General features: G+C 47.5%; 2 protein-coding genes across 2 annotated transcripts in view; one reads left to right on the forward strand and one right to left on the reverse strand.

Moving 5' to 3' along the window:
* Positions 1 to 558: 558 nt before the first annotated feature.
* Positions 559 to 2,483, forward strand: LOC123105191 (uncharacterized). The gene is made up of 6 exons (XM_044527204.1): positions 559 to 866; positions 956 to 1,063; positions 1,141 to 1,265; positions 1,345 to 1,445; positions 1,568 to 1,627; positions 2,150 to 2,483. Exons 1-6 carry the CDS (start codon positions 632 to 634, stop codon positions 2,232 to 2,234), a joined length of 714 nt encoding a protein of 237 aa, XP_044383139.1. The 5' UTR covers positions 559 to 631; the 3' UTR covers positions 2,235 to 2,483.
* A 430-nt stretch (positions 2,484 to 2,913) lies between these two features.
* Positions 2,914 to 24,441, reverse strand: part of LOC123105189 (putative S-adenosyl-L-methionine-dependent methyltransferase Mvan_1344) — a 34,645-nt gene continuing 13,117 nt past the window's right edge. The window contains exon 2 of the mRNA XM_044527203.1: positions 2,914 to 3,549. Within this exon, the coding sequence (XP_044383138.1) occupies positions 2,921 to 3,549 (629 nt within the window). The 3' untranslated portion in view covers positions 2,914 to 2,920. The remainder of the gene's footprint in view (positions 3,550 to 24,441) is intronic.

Below are 24,441 nucleotides of genomic sequence, written 5' to 3' on the forward strand. Positions count from 1 at the left end.
TTTCCTAACATACCGGGCTTCAAAAAGCCCGGGAACCAAAAGTTCACAGTCGAAACATGAAGCATATTGCTTCGGATTGCCAAAGTGTGATCAATGATATTGCCGCCAAGCAGGAAGGGAAACATGAAGTTGTCATTAGAGAACTTACCACATCCAGATCCTTATTTACGCTATGTAATTTCATCCATGAAAAAAGAGGCCCGAATTATGAAGCCCACAATCTAGCTACGTTTGCTACTACTCTAAATCAGGGGAGGCATGCATGGCTTGGTCTCCCCCATGATACTATTTGTATTCCGATGATCATCAATGAATAAAACCTACTCTCTTCGTTCCCAAATATAAGTTTTTATAAAGATTCTAACAAGTGACTATATGCAAAGCAAAATGAATGAATCTACACTCTAAAATATGTCTACATACATTTTTATATTATAGCCCATTTGAACGGAGGGAGTAGTGGATTGTGCTAAAAAACATGGAGCCTATTGGAGTATTTTAAAAGCAGAAAGAGTGAATACGCCTTGCTCTTCATAAAGCGGGTTCAGCAGCGGCCGCGCGAGACTACCTTCGGAGACGGGCGCGTAAGCACGAAATCGCGTTGACGCCCACCACGGAAGCACATCCGGCGATGACCATGAGCGCCCCGACTCCCGCCATCCACTCGCTCAGCGCGCCGCCGCGGCCGCAGGCGCCGGCAACGCCTCCTCTCCGGCGCGCTACCTCCGCGGTATCCACCCTCCGGGAGTCCCCACAGCCGCCTCTAGCGCCCCTGAGCATCTCCTCTCGGCGCGCCGCCCTCCTCGCCCTCGTCCTGGCCGCCTCGCCGGCAAGGCCCGCCGCCGCCGCCTTCTCCTTCAGCTTCCGTACGGACACCACCACCATCTCTTCAACCGCCGGTCATGGCTATCGTTCCCCCTCACTCTTCTTGCTTTCCTCGCTGGTGTGTGCGCAGCTGGGCCGAAGGAGTTGCTGCGGGAGCAGAAGAGGAAGTCGGCGCGCTTCCTCCTCGCGCCCATCGCCGCCTCCCGCGAGACCCTCGTCAAGGCCCAGAACCTTCTCGGTATTCTCCAATGGCTTAGTTTATCCTCCTATAATTTTGTCTTGCAGTTCTCGGCAATTGTGACCTACGCAATGCAGCTTCGGAGAATGCGTCTGCGGCGGACGCGGAGGAGGTGAGGGGGCGGCTGAGCGCGGCGGGGAGGGACTGCGTGCCGCGGGAGAGGAACTCGGTAGTCGCCTTTCAGTCACGAACCGGCGTCGAGGTTGGGGGGCTTGCACTAGCCATGGGTGGTTTCTCTTTGCATTTTTGGTGTTCCAAGTGTTTGATGAAATTACCCGCAGGTCTGCACATTCAGCTTGATTCTGAAGAATGCCGCGTCGCTGCTCGACGATAAGGATCCTCTCAAGGTTGAAGCTGATACCAGCCTTGCAGAGCTAATACAGTAGGTTTATCTTGGACATCTCAAGAAGCTTGCCAAATTTCTGTATATTATTGTGTCAACTGTCGAGTAAACTATCGGGTCTTTTTTTGTGGCAAAATTGATCGTTAGTTAACCTTGTGCAGATCATTCTCTGACCTGGGAACTGTGGTGGAGAACAGTAACTTTGAGCTCAGTGATGATAGGTGAGTGATGTGGCCTCGCCACTCAACTTGTTTCTTTACTAAAAAAGTTCCCATAACCAACCATTTCTCTGTGTTTCCGATAGGCCTTATTAGGGGTGCTCATGTTGGTTTTTAGCCAGGTTAAACCCAGCAAGCACTAGTTTTATTACTAATGATTGTTACCACTTTTTCAAGTTCCTAGTTCAGGTGATGGTTTCAAACAGTTGAAACAGTTTTATAAAACCGTGTTTAAGTACCCATAGGTCTTATGTATCGTTAATTTGTCATCACAGGTTATTTTCATATTTATATTCTTTACTGTGAAAAGTCTTTTCATATTGCAATCAAGTAAAATTTACACTTTTGTTCACTAATACTCCTAGGTAGGATTTAAATACCAATGTCGATGTGCCCATTCCTTGACTTTCCTTACAAAAAGAGTTTTATAATGTAGATTATAGTTCTGTATTTTCCATGAAACTGCTTTGGAGTCTTCTTAAGCTAGTAAACTCGCTGGCGCTTACCAACTTCACTGTACTGCAGAAAGAAGATGAAGGATGACCTGCTGAGCACTATCTCCGCCCTTGATAAATACGAACAGGGTGTTAAGGATTGTTTAGGTGTATAGAATACTTTGCTGATTTTCGTTAAGTTTACTCTGAAGCAACTCTTGAGGATTGAAATCATTTCAGAATATAAATCGTTTTGTTTTCCTGCCATGTGTGGTAAGGGTTTTGCTTGCCTCTGGTCTTTTCTCACCATTGCCTTTTTTGTTCAATACAGTTTGTATATTTTGTTTGGCAAATGCGATTCATAGTAAATAGAATCGCTCACCCTATTGGACAAATGAAATAACAAGAGTTATTGGTTCAGATAAGATATATGTCACTTCCTTCAGTGTTTTCTATCTGTTGTGTTTCGGTTACCTCGTTTAATGTTTTCCATCTCTTGGGTTCCACATTTTATCAGAATGTTTAATGCCAGTAAAATATATATACATGCATCTTCCTGTAGTGTGGTTCCCTTCCTTCGCTTTGTGTACCATGAGATTGTTTTATGCTCACACTTATTGATGATTTTTAATGAACTGTGATTGCTTGGAAGGTACTATAAATGGGCGAAGAACTGGGCAAATCCTTGATAAAGTGCACCTTTCAGTCCGAGATAATCCACAAAATCTTGTCAGTGAAAAATATCGATAAGTGTATTATACAAACTCACGTCTGGGTTTGAGTGTGACCGTACTCTCCAAGTAATCAGAGCAAAATGAAGAATCATAATTATTTCAAACAGCGATCCAGTGCATATAAAGCCTTATAAAGTGGTGTGATCATCTGGAGAAGCAGAGGCTTCTACCAAATACAATCTGCGGCATGGTGTGCCATCCTCTGGATTAGTCTCCACTGATCTTGGCAATCTCCTCAGCTTATCAAACAGATTTTGTGGATGATTTAGGAGACCAAAATGTGCTTGGGGGTCTCCAATTTGTGACAACATTGCTTGAGAGAACCCCATAGAAGGCAGAAGGAGATCAGGGCTGTCGTGGTAGAAATGGTACATCGTCTGCGACAGCGACGCCGCATTCTTGTTCATGAAGTCAGCAAGGAGGACTGTGCAGGCTAAGGTGCGGCATGCCGCAATTGTTTCAAGGACTTGCATTGCATGCACATGATGAAGGTAATAGAGGATTCCTTCAAGAACCCATACGGTATTTCTTTCAGGAACATACCCACAACTCTGTAGCTTGGTCATCCAGTCAACATCTCGTATGTCAGCAGGAACCCTAGTCAACGATTTTGCCATCATGGTGAGTTTTTGATGATTTCCAGAACTCATTGCTTCATGCAGAATATCTGATTTCATATCTAGGAGATCTGCAAAGTCGAGTTCAAATACAGCGCATTCCTTTAGGCAGCCCAGTCGATAGGCTCTTGCGTCCATCCCTATAAAAACAATATTTATCCAAGTCAGTCCTTTATTTCGTCAAAGTAAAAGTGTGTTGTACATGTGAACATATCTCCCAAGTTTCTTCATCAGGTTTGTGCAATGCTTCAAAATGAAAAAAATACTATTAATGAAAAATGCTAGAGTTTAATTGTGCAGCTCTACATGTTTCATCAGCTGCAAAATGCTCAACGTCTTCTTCTAGCAATCTTTTGTGCAATTGCTGAAAAGCGTTAGAATGTTCAGGGATGAGCCTCAAATGCATTGCTGAATACATAGCGAATTTCGGCAAACTGTCATGTATCCAAAGGAAAATTTGCTTGTGGAAGTTTGGGTTTCTATAGATGCTCATCTGTAGCTGCTGAAAAAGAAATCGATGTTTTTCTTTTCTTGGAACTTTATGTGCGTGTCCTTTACTCCCCTAGGTAGATACCAACAAAATGTCCTGGTACACTGTATCTAGAGAAAAAATATATCCTGGTCTACGTGGGCGCCAACCGATGGAGGATATAAATGCCAGGGTCTTGAAGGCATGAAGCTTTTCCGCAAAAAAGAAGAGGACATGAAGTTGATGTGTCAAGTGCTCTTTGGAGTCTGGACAAATCACACTCATATTTTGCCTGTACTAAAATTTACATCCCTACATTACTGGATAGCTTTGCTCTTGCTGCAGTGTCGCCGAGTGTCTCCATTGCTGGCCACAATTGTGTAATTTGTTTTGTTTCCCTTTCCGTCTACATGTACAGTGATAATGTCTCTCGTGGACCTTGTTTTTTTCCTCGAATCGATCAGGGTTTCTTTCCCCCGCAAAAAAGAAAAAGATCAGAGTTTTTCTTTCACACTGATTGTTTTCCAAAAGTGATCCACATAAGTTTTCTGCCACGTATAAAATCTGCAGGGTGGAAAAAGACTGGCGCAGAGGAGGGACCGTTGCCTACCAATGAAACTCCCGTTTAAGATTTTGAGGATGCTTTTCTATATATTTCAAGTCAGTTTGGGTATTATGATGGATTATGACAGTACCGTTTAGTTAAATGATATTTTCGCCTGTATTTGTTTTGCCACTTTGCTTTGCTGATGTTCTTGTGAAAATACTTATTTTTCTGTGGAATGTTATACTTGTGAAAATATGATATGAAGCCTGCTGGATAGTATAGTAGAATTTAAACTATTTTAATGGTATTGGCCTTTCAAAAAAATTACTTTGATAGGATCTGGAAAATATGCTGTAAATCATTCACAACTCTTTTGTGCATCTGTTTTTCTAAAAGGTGAAATGACACTTTGTGAGGTCTCTGGTCATAAATAGATGAGCTCGTACACTAACTTAGTCTGCAGTATGCATTTTTACAACTGTTTTTGCTGGCATATGTTAGTTAAAGGAAATTATTAACTTATATTGTGAAAAAAAATCACGACACGCAAATTGGTACTATTTTCAGTTTACCAATCAAAATATATTTTTATACAAACTGAAAATTATCTACTGTGTTGTTTCTAGAAATTCTGATGAGAAAATAGGCAGTTTTCCGATTAAATTAATCCATGAATAAATCATGAGCATGACATGGACAGCATTGATAACATACTGATTATGATCTAACAGAGCATGTACTACGCATATAGTAGAGACATCTACGCATACCGCTAGTACTGCTACAACAGAAAGAAACACGAGAGGGATAAGCGATGTATACCCTCCAATCGGCCACGCGGTGGCGGTGGCGGTGACAGCAGCCGCGGCATCCTCGGCGGCCTTCTTGTCGGCCTCGGCTTTCTCAGCAGCGGCACGGTCGGTGTCGGTCGACATGGTGATGATGAAGGTGATGCGGACGTAGATGAACAGAAGCGAGCAGTCGCGTAGTCGCTACCCAAAAACCTAATCGCCCCTCTCCCCGTACAGGATCCGGAGAGGCGTGGTTTCGGAGGCCTGCTCTCCCGTCAACCGTGTACGCGGTGAACGGGACGGAGTCGCCGGCGGCAGCAGCAGCAGAGGAACGACGTGGGCGTGGAGGCGGAGATGCGTTCTGTTTCGTGACGGCTAGGGTTGGCAGCGCCCCACATATATATGTGCGGCCGCGCGTGGAGAGACGTGGGCTGAACCCACGTCCAAGTCGGTAGCCCACGATCCGACGTCTCAGATCGTGGCCCCACCTGTCAAAGACTCTCCGTTCCTGACCGGCAAAAAGAAGCGCATAGGAGTGAGCTCGGCTCGGCTCAATCCCGCAACCCGCGGCGCGTCGTGGCGAGGCGTGGCGTGGCGAGGCGAGCGGAGGAGGAGGAGTGCGCGAGGGCCTCATCTCTTCTCAAGCTCCAATAGCATGAGGGAGAGAGTCCCTTATAAACCACTCCAACTCTCCTTCCACTTCCAAGGTGGGACTAAACTTCCCACACACCTAGTGCCATATAACCCACATGGGCCCTTAGAGATTTTTCAGAAATTGCAATATGGGCCTAGAGCCCATCTCAGATTTCAGCAATCCCCCACCAGATCTCGAGGGCCCATAGTGTCCTCTGTTCCAAATACTGTTTTGATATACTAGTGTTTCAGTGAAGACCTATTAAGGTTGAGCTTCACCTAGAGCAAGTAGCTACATTCCTTCACAACTGAACAATGGACTATGCCTTGAATTGTCAGTTTGGCGTAAAGAAGTTTCACCACATGTCTTACTAGTACTGGGCTGCCGAAGGCTGACCCCTCGGGTGGAGCATATAAGTCACACTCCTGGCCTATTCATGAGTTTACTAGAGATCACCCCAATCTCATAGACTGTGACTAGCAGTCGGGCTCACATAGGTGTGTTCCTCCAAAGATCGCTCTGTAGGATAGCATCTTGCTTATACATATAAGCCTTGGAACACATTAAGACAATAGTCATCCTTCCGTACAGTTTCCGAGAGTATTGCATCTCCAACGGAGTGGGTTAGTAAAGTTACTCTCCTCAGTTCACCACTGGCTTGTTTCCCCAGGTCCTACTTCACGGGATCTCCGATCACATAGGTTGGGTTACCACCATGGTAACTCATGTGGGTCTCATACCCATCTCCCTCGATGCACTATCTATCACTACACGTGATAGCCCTTTCGTAAAGGGATCTGCCAGATTCTTAGCCGTATGGACATAGTCCAACGCTATCACTCCGGAGTTTCTTAATTTTCTGACAGCCTTTAATCTCATTCTTATGTGTTTGTTGGACTTCATGTTGTCCTTTGAACTCTTCACCTTGGTGATAACAGTCTGATTATCACAGTTCATAAGGATAGCCGGAACCGGTTTATCAACCAGTGGCAAGTCCATCAAAAGATCTCGAAGCCATCCTGCTTCAACACCAGAAGTGTCTAATGCTGTTAATTCTGCTTCCATTGTCGATCTCGTTAAGATCGTTTGCTTGCAAGACTTCCAAGAAACAGCGCCACCTCCAAGAGTAAACATATACCCAGTTGTGGCCTTCATCTCATCAGCATCAGAGATCCAATTCGCATCACTATACCCTTCAAGTACCGACGGGTCTCCGGTATAGTGAAGTCCATAATTCATAGTACCTTTGAGATAGCGCATAACTCTTTCTACAGCATGCCAATGTACATCACCCGGTTTGGAAACAAACCGGCTCAGTTTGCTCACAGCAAACGCGATGTCAGGCCTCGTTGCGCTCGCTAGGTACATCAGTGAACCAATGATTTGAGAGTATCTCAATTGATCTTTAGCCATGCCTTTGGACTTTCGAATCAACACGCTAGGATCATATGGTGTTTGAGATGGTGTGCAGTCCGAATATCCAAAGCGACTCAACACCTTCTCAACATAATGGGATTGCAGAAGTGTGATCCCACCCTCATTATCTCTCAGTAGCTTGATATTCAAGATAACATCAGCCACACCAAGATCCTTCATCTCAAAGTTCTGAGACAGAAAGGACTTAACCTCCTCAATGACTTTGAGGTTGGTTCCGAATATCAGTATGTCATCAACATACAAGCACAGTATAACTCCTTCGCCCCCACCATGGCGATAGTATACACATTTGTCAGCTTCATTAACAACGAAGCCAACAGATGTCAGAGTTGTATTAAACTTATCATGCCATTGCTTAGGTGCTTGCTTTAGGCCATATAGAGATTTCAGCAACCTACACACCTTTCTTTCCTGACCATCTATCACAAAGCCATCTGGCTGTTGCATGTAGATTTCCTCATTTAGCTCTCCATTCAGAAAAGCCGTCTTGACATCCATTTGGTGGACGAGAAGACCATGTGAGGCCGCCAACGAGAGTAATACTCGAATGGTGGTCAGTCTAGCCACAGGTGAATAAGTATCGAAGAAATCTTCCTCTTCTTTCTGGTCATAGCCCTTGGCCACAAGTCTAGCCTTGTACTTTTCAATCGTACCATCGGGCCTAAGCTTTTTCTTGAACACCCACTTACATCCCAGTGGTTTGCAACCATAGGGACGGTCGGTGATCTCCCATGTCCCATTAGCCATGATGGAATCCATCTCGCTACGGACCGCATCCTTCCAGTAGTCAGCTTCTGGAGAGGCATACGCTTCTGAAATAGAAGTTGGAGTATCATCCACGAGGTACACGAAGAAATCATCACCAAAGGTCTTTGCAGTCCTTTGTCTCTTGCCCCTACCAAGGGTTTCCTCGTCATCCTCCTCGGGATTTTCATCATGTGTTTGTTCATAATATTCCATAGGGATGGCAGGTTCAGGAGTCTCCTCAGATTCCTGTCTAGAAGTGCTTTGCATATCTCTCATAGGAAAAATATCCTCAAAGAATGTAGCATCCTTAGACTCCATAATTGTACCGATCTTCTGGTCAAGTACCTCAGATTTCACTACTAGAAATCTATAGCCAACGCTGTTCTTAGCGTAGCCCAAATTAATGCAGTCCACGGTCTTATGTCCAAGCTTACGCTTTTTGGGGATCGGCACGTTGACTTTCGCCAAACAGCCCCAAGTGCGCAAGTACGAGAGTGTCGTCCTTCTCTTTGCCCATTTCTCATAGGGAGTGATCTCACTATCCTTTGTCGGAACTTTATTCAGGACATGACATGCCGTCAATATAGCCTCCCCCCACCATGCCTTGGATAAACCCGATGTATCTAACATGGCGTTAACCAAATCAGTTAGAGTACGGTTTTTCCGCTCGGCAACCCCGTTTGACTGGGGTGAATAGGGAGGCGTCCTCTCATGAATAATGCCGTGTTCCGCACAGAAGGAATCAAACTCACTCGAGAAGTACTCTCCACCACGATCTGACCGGACTCGTTTAATTTTCTTTTCAAGTTGATTTTCAACTTCTGCCTTATAGATTTTAAAGTAGTGTAGAGCCTCATCTTTAGTATTTAACAGATACACATAGCAATATCTAGTGGAATCATCTATCAATGTCATGAAGTATCTCTTTCCACCTTTAGTCAACACACCATTCATCTCACAAAGATCAGAATGTATGAGTTCTAATGGTGCCAGGTGTCTCTCCTCCGCGGCCTTATGAGGCTTGCGAGGTTGCTTAGCTTGCACACATGAAAGGCACTTAGAACCTTTGGCTAAAGTGAAACTCGGGATTAAATCCAACTTGGCTAGCCGCGTCATAACACCGAAACTTATGTGACAAAGACGTGAGTGCCAAACCTCAGATTCATTAATACTCGAATGAATATGGTTCACGACTTTATTACAGAAATCTGCGAGGGAAAGGCGGAACATCCCTCCGCTCTCATAACCTTTTCCAACAAATAGTCCATACTTAGTAACAACTAATTTATTAGACTCGAATACCAACTTAAACCCTTCTCTACATAGAAGGGAGCCACTAACGAGGTTCTTCTTGATGGCGGGGACATGCTGCACGTTCTTCAGCTGCACGATCCTTCCCGAAGTAAACTTCAGATCGACCGTGCCAACACCATGAACAGAAGCACTCGCGCCATTCCCCATCAATACGGACCCGTGGCCTGTGACCTGGTAAGAAGAGAACAATGAAATGTCAGCACACACATGAACACCTGCACCTGTATCCACCCACCAATCGGTAGGCTGAAACACTGAAAAAACAGTAAATAAATTACCGTACCCAGATGCACCATTCTCATTGTTGCTCACAATCATGTTGACAGACTTGGAGTCCTGTCCTGACTTCTTAAACTTGTTTGGGCACTTGTTGGCCCAATGTTCAGCCGAACCACAAGTAAAGCAGCCCTCATCCTTCTTGTTCTTCTTGAAGGTCTTCTTACCCTTCTTCTTAAAGTCGGCAGTCTGTTGGACACCGTTCTTTCCCCTGGGCTTGTGGGAATTGGAGTTCTTCTGATGCACCATATTGGCCACAGAAGTTCCTTCGACCCCTTTTCCGTGCGAGTCCTTTGCCCTTGAGTTCTGCTCAACACTCAGATGGCCAATGACATCCTCCACAGAGAATTCACGCCTCTGATGTTTCAGAGTGGTGGCAAAGTTCCTCCAGGAATTGGGGAGCTTAGCGATTATGCAGCCCGCGACAAATTTGCCCGGTAACTCGCACTTAAGAAGCTCAAGCTCCTTAACAATGCATATTATCTCATGAGCCTGCTCCAATACAGGACGGTTTTCAACCATCTTGTAATCGTGGAACTGCTCTATAATATACATCTCGCTCCCTGCATCGGCAGCCCCGAACTTAGATTCGAGCGCCTCCCACAAGTCCTTGGCAGACCGCATATGTAAATATGCATCAACCAGCTTATCTCCAATCACGCTCAGAACTGCCCCGAGGAACACCACGGTGGCCTCCTTAAACGCCTTCTCCTGTTCAGGAGCGATCGTTCCTGTAGGAGTCACACCGGCGACCCAGAACACGTTCATGGCCGTGAGCCATAAGGTGGTTTTAGTCTGCCAACGCTTAAAGTACGTCCCCGTAAACGGGGACGGTTTCAGTGCAGCAGCAAAACCAGAATTCGAAAAACTCCTACAGATATTAGGTTTTTGGATTGATGAGAAAATAGGCAGTTTTCCGATTAAATTAATCCATGAATAAATCATGAGCATGACATGGACAGCATTGATAACATACTGATTATGATCTAACAGAGCATGTACTACGCATATAGTAGAGACATCTACGCATACCGCTAGTACTGCTACAACAGAAAGAAACACGAGAGGGATAAGCGATGTATACCCTCCAATCGGCCACGCGGTGGCGGTGGCGGTGACAGCAGCCGCGGCATCCTCGGCGGCCTTCTTGTCGGCCTCGGCTTTCTCAGCAGCGGCACGGTCGGTGTCGGTCGACATGGTGATGATGAAGGTGATGCGGACGTAGATGAACAGAAGCGAGCAGTCGCGTAGTCGCTACCCAAAAACCTAATCGCCCCTCTCCCCGTACAGGATCCGGAGAGGCGTGGTTTCGGAGGCCTGCTCTCCCGTCAACCGTGTACGCGGTGAACGGGACGGAGTCGCCGGCGGCAGCAGCAGCAGAGGAACGACGTGGGCGTGGAGGCGGAGATGCGTTCTGTTTCGTGACGGCTAGGGTTGGCAGCGCCCCACATATATATGTGCGGCCGCGCGTGGAGAGACGTGGGCTGAACCCACGTCCAAGTCGGTAGCCCACGATCCGACGTCTCAGATCGTGGCCCCACCTGTCAAAGACTCTCCGTTCCTGACCGGCAAAAAGAAGCGCATAGGAGTGAGCTCGGCTCGGCTCAATCCCGCAACCCGCGGCGCGTCGTGGCGAGGCGTGGCGTGGCGAGGCGAGCGGAGGAGGAGGAGTGCGCGAGGGCCTCATCTCTTCTCAAGCTCCAATAGCATGAGGGAGAGAGTCCCTTATAAACCACTCCAACTCTCCTTCCACTTCCAAGGTGGGACTAAACTTCCCACACACCTAGTGCCATATAACCCACATGGGCCCTTAGAGATTTTTCAGAAATTGCAATATGGGCCTAGAGCCCATCTCAGATTTCAGCAATGTATTGATGAGAAAATAGGCAGTTTTCCGATTAAATTAATCCATGAATAAATCATGAGCATGACATGGACAGCATTGATAACATACTGATTATGATCTAACAGAGCATGTACTACGCATATAGTAGAGACATCTACGCATACCGCTAGTACTGCTACAACAGAAAGAAACACGAGAGGGATAAGCGATGTATACCCTCCAATCGGCCACGCGGTGGCGGTGGCGGTGACAGCAGCCGCGGCATCCTCGGCGGCCTTCTTGTCGGCCTCGGCTTTCTCAGCAGCGGCACGGTCGGTGTCGGTCGACATGGTGATGATGAAGGTGATGCGGACGTAGATGAACAGAAGCGAGCAGTCGCGTAGTCGCTACCCAAAAACCTAATCGCCCCTCTCCCCGTACAGGATCCGGAGAGGCGTGGTTTCGGAGGCCTGCTCTCCCGTCAACCGTGTACGCGGTGAACGGGACGGAGTCGCCGGCGGCAGCAGCAGCAGAGGAACGACGTGGGCGTGGAGGCGGAGATGCGTTCTGTTTCGTGACGGCTAGGGTTGGCAGCGCCCCACATATATATGTGCGGCCGCGCGTGGAGAGACGTGGGCTGAACCCACGTCCAAGTCGGTAGCCCACGATCCGACGTCTCAGATCGTGGCCCCACCTGTCAAAGACTCTCCGTTCCTGACCGGCAAAAAGAAGCGCATAGGAGTGAGCTCGGCTCGGCTCAATCCCGCAACCCGCGGCGCGTCGTGGCGAGGCGTGGCGTGGCGAGGCGAGCGGAGGAGGAGGAGTGCGCGAGGGCCTCATCTCTTCTCAAGCTCCAATAGCATGAGGGAGAGAGTCCCTTATAAACCACTCCAACTCTCCTTCCACTTCCAAGGTGGGACTAAACTTCCCACACACCTAGTGCCATATAACCCACATGGGCCCTTAGAGATTTTTCAGAAATTGCAATATGGGCCTAGAGCCCATCTCAGATTTCAGCAATCCCCCACCAGATCTCGAGGGCCCATAGTGTCCTCTGTTCCAAATACTGTTTTGATATACTAGTGTTTCAGTGAAGACCTATTAAGGTTGAGCTTCACCTAGAGCAAGTAGCTACATTCCTTCACAACTGAACAATGGACTATGCCTTGAATTGTCAGTTTGGCGTAAAGAAGTTTCACCACATGTCTTACTAGTACTGGGCTGCCGAAGGCTGACCCCTCGGGTGGAGCATATAAGTCACACTCCTGGCCTATTCATGAGTTTACTAGAGATCACCCCAATCTCATAGACTGTGACTAGCAGTCGGGCTCACATAGGTGTGTTCCTCCAAAGATCGCTCTGTAGGATAGCATCTTGCTTATACATATAAGCCTTGGAACACATTAAGACAATAGTCATCCTTCCGTACAGTTTCCGAGAGTATTGCATCTCCAACGGAGTGGGTTAGTAAAGTTACTCTCCTCAGTTCACCACTGGCTTGTTTCCCCAGGTCCTACTTCACGGGATCTCCGATCACATAGGTTGGGTTACCACCATGGTAACTCATGTGGGTCTCATACCCATCTCCCTCGATGCACTATCTATCACTACACGTGATAGCCCTTTCGTAAAGGGATCTGCCAGATTCTTAGCCGTATGGACATAGTCCAACGCTATCACTCCGGAGTTTCTTAATTTTCTGACAGCCTTTAATCTCATTCTTATGTGTTTGTTGGACTTCATGTTGTCCTTTGAACTCTTCACCTTGGTGATAACAGTCTGATTATCACAGTTCATAAGGATAGCCGGAACCGGTTTATCAACCAGTGGCAAGTCCATCAAAAGATCTCGAAGCCATCCTGCTTCAACACCAGAAGTGTCTAATGCTGTTAATTCTGCTTCCATTGTCGATCTCGTTAAGATCGTTTGCTTGCAAGACTTCCAAGAAACAGCGCCACCTCCAAGAGTAAACATATACCCAGTTGTGGCCTTCATCTCATCAGCATCAGAGATCCAATTCGCATCACTATACCCTTCAAGTACCGACGGGTCTCCGGTATAGTGAAGTCCATAATTCATAGTACCTTTGAGATAGCGCATAACTCTTTCTACAGCATGCCAATGTACATCACCCGGTTTGGAAACAAACCGGCTCAGTTTGCTCACAGCAAACGCGATGTCAGGCCTCGTTGCGCTCGCTAGGTACATCAGTGAACCAATGATTTGAGAGTATCTCAATTGATCTTTAGCCATGCCTTTGGACTTTCGAATCAACACGCTAGGATCATATGGTGTTTGAGATGGTGTGCAGTCCGAATATCCAAAGCGACTCAACACCTTCTCAACATAATGGGATTGCAGAAGTGTGATCCCACCCTCATTATCTCTCAGTAGCTTGATATTCAAGATAACATCAGCCACACCAAGATCCTTCATCTCAAAGTTCTGAGACAGAAAGGACTTAACCTCCTCAATGACTTTGAGGTTGGTTCCGAATATCAGTATGTCATCAACATACAAGCACAGTATAACTCCTTCGCCCCCACCATGGCGATAGTATACACATTTGTCAGCTTCATTAACAACGAAGCCAACAGATGTCAGAGTTGTATTAAACTTATCATGCCATTGCTTAGGTGCTTGCTTTAGGCCATATAGAGATTTCAGCAACCTACACACCTTTCTTTCCTGACCATCTATCACAAAGCCATCTGGCTGTTGCATGTAGATTTCCTCATTTAGCTCTCCATTCAGAAAAGCCGTCTTGACATCCATTTGGTGGACGAGAAGACCATGTGAGGCCGCCAACGAGAGTAATACTCGAATGGTGGTCAGTCTAGCCACAGGTGAATAAGTATCGAAGAAATCTTCCTCTTCTTTCTGGTCATAGCCCTTGGCCACAAGTCTAGCCTTGTACTTTTCAATCGTACCATCGGGCCTAAGCTTTTTCTTGAACACCCACTTACATCCCAGTGGTTTGCAACCATAGGGACGGTCGGTGATCTCCCATGTCCCATTAGCCATAATGGAATCCATCTCGCTACGGACCGCATCCTTCCAGTAGTCAGCTTCTGGAGAGGCATACGCTTCTGAAATAGAAGTTGGAGTATCATCCACGAGGTACACGAAGAAATCATCACCAAAGGTCTTTGCAGTCCTTTGTCTCTTGCCCCTACCAAGGGTTTCCTCGTCATCCTCCTCGGGATTTTCATCATGTGTTTGTTCATAATATTCCATAGGGATGGCAGGTTCAGGAGTCTCCTCAGATTCCTGTCTAGAAGTGCTTTGCATATCTCTCATAGGAAAAATATCCTCAAAGAATGTAGCATCCTTAGACTCCATAATTGTACCGATCTTCTGGTCAAGTACCTCAGATTTCACTACTAGAAATCTATAGCCAACGCTGTTCTTAGCGTAGCCCAAATTAATGCAGTCCACGGTCTTATGTCCAAGCTTACGCTTTTTGGGGATCGGCACGTTGACTTTCGCCAAACAGCCCCAAGTGCGCAAGTACGAGAGTGTCGTCCTTCTCTTTGCCCATTTCTCATAGGGAGTGATCTCACTATCCTTTGTCGGAACTTTATTCAGGACATGACATGCCGTCAATATAGCCTCCCCCCACCATGCCTTGGATAAACCCGATGTATCTAACATGGCGTTAACCAAATCAGTTAGAGTACGGTTTTTCCGCTCGGCAACCCCGTTTGACTGGGGTGAATAGGGAGGCGTCCTCTCATGAATAATGCCGTGTTCCGCACAGAAGGAATCAAACTCACTCGAGAAGTACTCTCCACCACGATCTGACCGGACTCGTTTAATTTTCTTTTCAAGTTGATTTTCAACTTCTGCCTTATAGATTTTAAAGTAGTGTAGAGCCTCATCTTTAGTATTTAACAGATACACATAGCAATATCTAGTGGAATCATCTATCAATGTCATGAAGTATCTCTTTCCACCTTTAGTCAACACACCATTCATCTCACAAAGATCAGAATGTATGAGTTCTAATGGTGCCAGGTGTCTCTCCTCCGCGGCCTTATGAGGCTTGCGAGGTTGCTTAGCTTGCACACATGAAAGGCACTTAGAACCTTTGGCTAAAGTGAAACTCGGGATTAAATCCAACTTGGCTAGCCGCGTCATAACACCGAAACTTATGTGACAAAGACGTGAGTGCCAAACCTCAGATTCATTAATACTCGAATGAATATGGTTCACGACTTTATTACAGAAATCTGCGAGGGAAAGGCGGAACATCCCTCCGCTCTCATAACCTTTTCCAACAAATAGTCCATACTTAGTAACAACTAATTTATTAGACTCGAATACCAACTTAAACCCTTCTCTACATAGAAGGGAGCCACTAACGAGGTTCTTCTTGATGGCGGGGACATGCTGCACGTTCTTCAGCTGCACGATCCTTCCCGAAGTAAACTTCAGATCGACCGTGCCAACACCATGAACAGAAGCACTCGCGCCATTCCCCATCAATACGGACCCGTGGCCTGTGACCTGGTAAGAAGAGAACAATGAAATGTCAGCACACACATGAACACCTGCACCTGTATCCACCCACCAATCGGTAGGCTGAAACACTGAAAAAACAGTAAATAAATTACCGTACCCAGATGCACCATTCTCATTGTTGCTCACAATCATGTTGACAGACTTGGAGTCCTGTCCTGACTTCTTAAACTTGTTTGGGCACTTGTTGGCCCAATGTTCAGCCGAACCACAAGTAAAGCAGCCCTCATCCTTCTTGTTCTTCTTGAAGGTCTTCTTACCCTTCTTCTTAAAGTCGGCAGTCTGTTGGACACCGTTCTTTCCCCTGGGCTTGTGGGAATTGGAGTTCTTCTGATGCACCATATTGGCCACAGAAGTTCCTTCGACCCCTTTTCCGTGCGAGTCCTTTGCCCTTGAGTTCTGCTCAACACTCAGATGGCCAATGACATCCTCCACAGAGAATTCACGCCTCTGATGTTTCAGAGTGGTGGCAAAGTTCCTCCAGGAATTGGGGAGCTTAGCGATTATGCAGCCCGCGACAAATTTGCCCGGTAACTCGCACTTAAGAAGCTCAAGCTCCTTAACAATGCATATTATCTCATGAGCCTGCTCCAATACAGGACGGTTTTCAACCATCTTGTAATCGTGGAACTGCTCTATAATATACATCTCGCTCCCTGCATCGGCAGCCCCGAACTTAGATTCGAGCGCCTCCCACAAGTCCTTGGCAGACCGCATATGTAAATATGCATCAACCAGCTTATCTCCAATCACGCTCAGAACTGCCCCGAGGAACACCACGGTGGCCTCCTTAAACGCCTTCTCCTGTTCAGGAGCGATCGTTCCTGTAGGAGTCACACCGGCGACCCAGAACACGTTCATGGCCGTGAGCCATAAGGTGGTTTTAGTCTGCCAACGCTTAAAGTACGTCCCCGTAAACGGGGACGGTTTCAGTGCAGCAGCAAAACCAGAATTCGAAAAACTCCTACAGATATTAGGTTTTTGGATTGATGAGAAAATAGGCAGTTTTCCGATTAAATTAATCCATGAATAAATCATGAGCATGACATGGACAGCATTGATAACATACTGATTATGATCTAACAGAGCATGTACTACGCATATAGTAGAGACATCTACGCATACCGCTAGTACTGCTACAACAGAAAGAAACACGAGAGGGATAAGCGATGTATACCCTCCAATCGGCCACGCGGTGGCGGTGGCGGTGACAGCAGCCGCGGCATCCTCGGCGGCCTTCTTGTCGGCCTCGGCTTTCTCAGCAGCGGCACGGTCGGTGTCGGTCGACATGGTGATGATGAAGGTGATGCGGACGTAGATGAACAGAAGCGAGCAGTCGCGTAGTCGCTACCCAAAAACCTAATCGCCCCTCTCCCCGTACAGGATCCGGAGAGGCGTGGTTTCGGAGGCCTGCTCTCCCGTCAACCGTGTACGCGGTGAACGGGACGGAGTCGCCGGCGGCAGCAGCAGCAGAGGAACGACGTGGGCGTGGAGGCGGAGATGCGTTCTGTTTCGTGACGGCTAGGGTTGGCAGCGCCCCACATATATATGTGCGGCCGCGCGTGGAGAGACGTGGGCTGAACCCACGTCCAAGTCGGTAGCCCACGATCCGACGTCTCAGATCGTGGCCCCACCTGTCAAAGACTCTCCGTTCCTGACCGGCAAAAAGAAGCGCATAGGAGTGAGCTCGGCTCGGCTCAATCCCGCAACCCGCGGCGCGTCGTGGCGAGGCGTGGCGTGGCGAGGCGAGCGGAGGAGGAGGAGTGCGCGAGGGCCTCATCTCTTCTCAAGCTCCAATAGCATGAGGGAGAGAGTCCCTTATAAACCACTCCAACTCTCCTTCCACTTCCAAGGTGGGACTAAACTTCCCACACACCTAGTGCCATATAACCCACATGGGCCCTTAGAGATTTTTCAGAAATTGCAATATGGGCCTAGAGCCCATCTCAGATTTCAGCAATGTATTGATGAGAAAATAGGCAGTTTTCCGATTAAATTAATCCATGAATAAATCATGAGCATGACATGGACAGCATTGATAACATACTGATTATGATCTAACAGAGCATGTACTACGCATATAGTAGAGACATCTACGCATACCGCTAGTACTGCTACAACAGAAAGAAACACGAGAGGGATAAGCGATGTATACCCTCCAATCGGCCACGCGGTGGCGGTGGCGGTGACAGCAGCCGCGGCATCCTCGGCGGCCTTCTTGTCGGCCTCGGCTTTCTCAGCAGCGGCACGGTCGGTGTCGGTCGACATGGTGATGATGAAGGTGATGCGGACGTAGATGAACAGAAGCGAGCAGTCGCGTAGTCGCTACCCAAAAACCTAATCGCCCCTCTCCCCGTACAGGATCCGGAGAGGCGTGGTTTCGGAGGCCTGCTCTCCCGTCAACCGTGTACGCGGTGAACGGGACGGAGTCGCCGGCGGCAGCAGCAGCAGAGGAACGACGTGGGCGTGGAGGCGGAGATGCGTTCTGTTTCGTGACGGCTAGGGTTGGCAGCGCCCCACATATATATGTGCGGCCGCGCGTGGAGAGACGTGGGCTGAACCCACGTCCAAGTCGGTAGCCCACGATCCGACGTCTCAGATCGTGGCCCCACCTGTCAAAGACTCTCCGTTCCTGACCGGCAAAAAGAAGCGCATAGGAGTGAGCTCGGCTCGGCTCAATCCCGCAACCCGCGGCGCGTCGTGGCGAGGCGTGGCGTGGCGAGGCGAGCGGAGGAGGAGGAGTGCGCGAGGGCCTCATCTCTTCTCAAGCTCCAATAGCATGAGGGAGAGAGTCCCTTATAAACCACTCCAACTCTCCTTCCACTTCCAAGGTGGGACTAAACTTCCCACACACCTAGTGCCATATAACCCACATGGGCCCTTAGAGATTTTTCAGAAATTGCAATATGGGCCTAGAGCCCATCTCAGATTTCAGCAATCCCCCACCAGATCTCGAGGGCCCATAGTGTCCTCTGTTCCAAATACTGTTTTGATATACTAGTGTTTCAGTGAAGACCTATTAAGGTTGAGCTTCACCTAGAGCAAGTAGCTACATTCCTTCACAACTGAACAATGGACTATGCCTTGAATTGTCAGTTTGGCGTAAAGAAGTTTCACCACATGTCTTACTAGTACTGGGCTGCCGAAGGCTGACCCCTCGGGTGGAGCATATAAGTCACACTCCTGGCCTATTCATGAGTTTACTAGAGATCACCCCAATCTCATAGACTGTGACTAGCAGTCGGGCTCACATAGGTGTGTTCCTCCAAAGATCGCTCTGTAGGATAGCATCTTGCTTATACATATAAGCCTTGGAACACATTAAGACAATAGTCATCCTTCCGTACAGTTTCCGAGAGTATTGCATCTCCAACGGAGTGGGTTAGTAAAGTTACTCTCCTCAGTTCACCACTGGCTTGTTTCCCCAGGTCCTACTTCACGGGATCTCCGATCACATAGGTTGGGTTACCACCATGGTAACTCATGTGGGTCTCATACCCATCTCCCTCGATGCACTATCTATCACTACACGTGATAGCCCTTTCGTAAAGGGATCTGCCAGATTCTTAGCCGTATGGACATAGTCCAACGCTATCACTCCGGAGTTTCTTAATTTTCTGACAGCCTTTAATCTCATTCTTATGTGTTTGTTGGACTTCATGTTGTCCTTTGAACTCTTCACCTTGGTGATAACAGTCTGATTATCACAGTTCATAAGGATAGCCGGAACCGGTTTATCAACCAGTGGCAAGTCCATCAAAAGATCTCGAAGCCATCCTGCTTCAACACCAGAAGTGTCTAATGCTGTTAATTCTGCTTCCATTGTCGATCTCGTTAAGATCGTTTGCTTGCAAGACTTCCAAGAAACAGCGCCACCTCCAAGAGTAAACATATACCCAGTTGTGGCCTTCATCTCATCAGCATCAGAGATCCAATTCGCATCACTATACCCTTCAAGTACCGACGGGTCTCCGGTATAGTGAAGTCCATAATTCATAGTACCTTTGAGATAGCGCATAACTCTTTCTACAGCATGCCAATGTACATCACCCGGTTTGGAAACAAACCGGCTCAGTTTGCTCACAGCAAACGCGATGTCAGGCCTCGTTGCGCTCGCTAGGTACATCAGTGAACCAATGATTTGAGAGTATCTCAATTGATCTTTAGCCATGCCTTTGGACTTTCGAATCAACACGCTAGGATCATATGGTGTTTGAGATGGTGTGCAGTCCGAATATCCAAAGCGACTCAACACCTTCTCAACATAATGGGATTGCAGAAGTGTGATCCCACCCTCATTATCTCTCAGTAGCTTGATATTCAAGATAACATCAGCCACACCAAGATCCTTCATCTCAAAGTTCTGAGACAGAAAGGACTTAACCTCCTCAATGACTTTGAGGTTGGTTCCGAATATCAGTATGTCATCAACATACAAGCACAGTATAACTCCTTCGCCCCCACCATGGCGATAGTATACACATTTGTCAGCTTCATTAACAACGAAGCCAACAGATGTCAGAGTTGTATTAAACTTATCATGCCATTGCTTAGGTGCTTGCTTTAGGCCATATAGAGATTTCAGCAACCTACACACCTTTCTTTCCTGACCATCTATCACAAAGCCATCTGGCTGTTGCATGTAGATTTCCTCATTTAGCTCTCCATTCAGAAAAGCCGTCTTGACATCCATTTGGTGGACGAGAAGACCATGTGAGGCCGCCAACGAGAGTAATACTCGAATGGTGGTCAGTCTAGCCACAGGTGAATAAGTATCGAAGAAATCTTCCTCTTCTTTCTGGTCATAGCCCTTGGCCACAAGTCTAGCCTTGTACTTTTCAATCGTACCATCGGGCCTAAGCTTTTTCTTGAACACCCACTTACATCCCAGTGGTTTGCAACCATAGGGACGGTCGGTGATCTCCCATGTCCCATTAGCCATAATGGAATCCATCTCGCTACGGACCGCATCCTTCCAGTAGTCAGCTTCTGGAGAGGCATACGCTTCTGAAATAGAAGTTGGAGTATCATCCACGAGGTACACGAAGAAATCATCACCAAAGGTCTTTGCAGTCCTTTGTCTCTTGCCCCTACCAAGGGTTTCCTCGTCATCCTCCTCGGGATTTTCATCATGTGTTTGTTCATAATATTCCATAGGGATGGCAGGTTCAGGAGTCTCCTCAGATTCCTGTCTAGAAGTGCTTTGCATATCTCTCATAGGAAAAATATCCTCAAAGAATGTAGCATCCTTAGACTCCATAATTGTACCGATCTTCTGGTCAAGTACCTCAGATTTCACTACTAGAAATCTATAGCCAACGCTGTTCTTAGCGTAGCCCAAATTAATGCAGTCCACGGTCTTATGTCCAAGCTTACGCTTTTTGGGGATCGGCACGTTGACTTTCGCCAAACAGCCCCAAGTGCGCAAGTACGAGAGTGTCGTCCTTCTCTTTGCCCATTTCTCATAGGGAGTGATCTCACTATCCTTTGTCGGAACTTTATTCAGGACATGACATGCCGTCAATATAGCCTCCCCCCACCATGCCTTGGATAAACCCGATGTATCTAACATGGCGTTAACCAAATCAGTTAGAGTACGGTTTTTCCGCTCGGCAACCCCGTTTGACTGGGGTGAATAGGGAGGCGTCCTCTCATGAATAATGCCGTGTTCCGCACAGAAGGAATCAAACTCACTCGAGAAGTACTCTCCACCACGATCTGACCGGACTCGTTTAATTTTCTTTTCAAGTTGATTTTCAACTTCTGCCTTATAGATTTTAAAGTAGTGTAGAGCCTCATCTTTAGTATTTAACAGATACACATAGCAATATCTAGTGGAATCATCTATCAATGTCATGAAGTATCTCTTTCCACCTTTAGTCAACACACCATTCATCTCACAAAGATCAGAATGTATGAGTTCTAATGGTGCCAGGTGTCTCTCCTCCGCGGCCTTATGAGGCTTGCGAGGTTGCTTAGCTTGCACACATGAAAGGCACTTAGAACCTTTGGCTAAAGTGAAACTCGGGATTAAATCCAACTTGGCTAGCCGCGTCATAACACCGAAACTTATGTGACAAAGACGTGAGTGCCAAACCTCAGATTCATTAATACTCGAATGAATATGGTTCACGACTTTATTACAGAAATCTGCGAGGGAAAGGCGGAACATCCCTCCGCTCTCATAACCTTTTCCAACAAATAGTCCATACTTAGTAACAACTAATTTATTAGACTCGAATACCAACTTAAACCCTTCTCTACATAGAAGGGAGCCACTAACGAGGTTCTTCTTGATGGCGGGGACATGCTGCACGTTCTTCAGCTGCACGATCCTTCCCGAAGTAAACTTCAGATCGACCGTGCCAACACCATGAACAGAAGCACTCGCGCCATTCCCCATCAATACGGACCCGTGGCCTGTGACCTGGTAAGAAGAGAACAATGAAATGTCAGCACACACATGAACACCTGCACCTGTATCCACCCACCAATCGGTAGGCTGAAACACTGAAAAAACAGTAAATAAATTACCGTACCCAGATGCACCATTCTCATTGTTGCTCACAATCATGTTGACAGACTTGGAGTCCTGTCCTGACTTCTTAAACTTGTTTGGGCACTTGTTGGCCCAATGTTCAGCCGAACCACAAGTAAAGCAGCCCTCATCCTTCTTGTTCTTCTTGAAGGTCTTCTTACCCTTCTTCTTAAAGTCGGCAGTCTGTTGGACACCGTTCTTTCCCCTGGGCTTGTGGGAATTGGAGTTCTTCTGATGCACCATATTGGCCACAGAAGTTCCTTCGACCCCTTTTCCGTGCGAGTCCTTTGCCCTTGAGTTCTGCTCAACACTCAGATGGCCAATGACATCCTCCACAGAGAATTCACGCCTCTGATGTTTCAGAGTGGTGGCAAAGTTCCTCCAGGAATTGGGGAGCTTAGCGATTATGCAGCCCGCGACAAATTTGCCCGGTAACTCGCACTTAAGAAGCTCAAGCTCCTTAACAATGCATATTATCTCATGAGCCTGCTCCAATACAGGACGGTTTTCAACCATCTTGTAATCGTGGAACTGCTCTATAATATACATCTCGCTCCCTGCATCGGCAGCCCCGAACTTAGATTCGAGCGCCTCCCACAAGTCCTTGGCAGACCGCATATGTAAATATGCATCAACCAGCTTATCTCCAATCACGCTCAGAACTGCCCCGAGGAACACCACGGTGGCCTCCTTAAACGCCTTCTCCTGTTCAGGAGCGATCGTTCCTGTAGGAGTCACACCGGCGACCCAGAACACGTTCATGGCCGTGAGCCATAAGGTGGTTTTAGTCTGCCAACGCTTAAAGTACGTCCCCGTAAACGGGGACGGTTTCAGTGCAGCAGCAAAACCAGAATTCGAAAAACTCCTACAGATATTAGGTTTTTGGATTGATGAGAAAATAGGCAGTTTTCCGATTAAATTAATCCATGAATAAATCATGAGCATGACATGGACAGCATTGATAACATACTGATTATGATCTAACAGAGCATGTACTACGCATATAGTAGAGACATCTACGCATACCGCTAGTACTGCTACAACAGAAAGAAACACGAGAGGGATAAGCGATGTATACCCTCCAATCGGCCACGCGGTGGCGGTGGCGGTGACAGCAGCCGCGGCATCCTCGGCGGCCTTCTTGTCGGCCTCGGCTTTCTCAGCAGCGGCACGGTCGGTGTCGGTCGACATGGTGATGATGAAGGTGATGCGGACGTAGATGAACAGAAGCGAGCAGTCGCGTAGTCGCTACCCAAAAACCTAATCGCCCCTCTCCCCGTACAGGATCCGGAGAGGCGTGGTTTCGGAGGCCTGCTCTCCCGTCAACCGTGTACGCGGTGAACGGGACGGAGTCGCCGGCGGCAGCAGCAGCAGAGGAACGACGTGGGCGTGGAGGCGGAGATGCGTTCTGTTTCGTGACGGCTAGGGTTGGCAGCGCCCCACATATATATGTGCGGCCGCGCGTGGAGAGACGTGGGCTGAACCCACGTCCAAGTCGGTAGCCCACGATCCGACGTCTCAGATCGTGGCCCACCTGTCAAAGACTCTCCGTTCCTGACCGGCAAAAAGAAGCGCATAGGAGTGAGCTCGGCTCGGCTCAATCCCGCAACCCGCGGCGCGTCGTGGAGGCGTGGCGTGGCGAGGCGAGCGGAGGAGGAGGAGTGCGCGAGGGCCTCATCTCTTCTCAAGCTCCAATAGCATGAGGAGAGAGTCCCTTATAAACCACTCCAACTCTCCTTCCACTTCCAAGGTGGGACTAAACTTCCCACACACCTAGTGCCATATAACCCACATGGGCCCTTAGAGATTTTTCAGAAATTGCAATATGGGCCTAGAGCCCATCTCAGATTTCAGCAATGTATTGATGAGAAAATAGGCAGTTTTCCGATTAAATTAATCCATGAATAAATCATGAGCATGACATGGACAGCAT

The sequence above is a fragment of the Triticum aestivum genome, chromosome 5A (assembly GCF_018294505.1).
Source record: "Triticum aestivum cultivar Chinese Spring chromosome 5A, IWGSC CS RefSeq v2.1, whole genome shotgun sequence".
NCBI lineage: Eukaryota > Viridiplantae > Streptophyta > Magnoliopsida > Poales > Poaceae > Triticum > Triticum aestivum.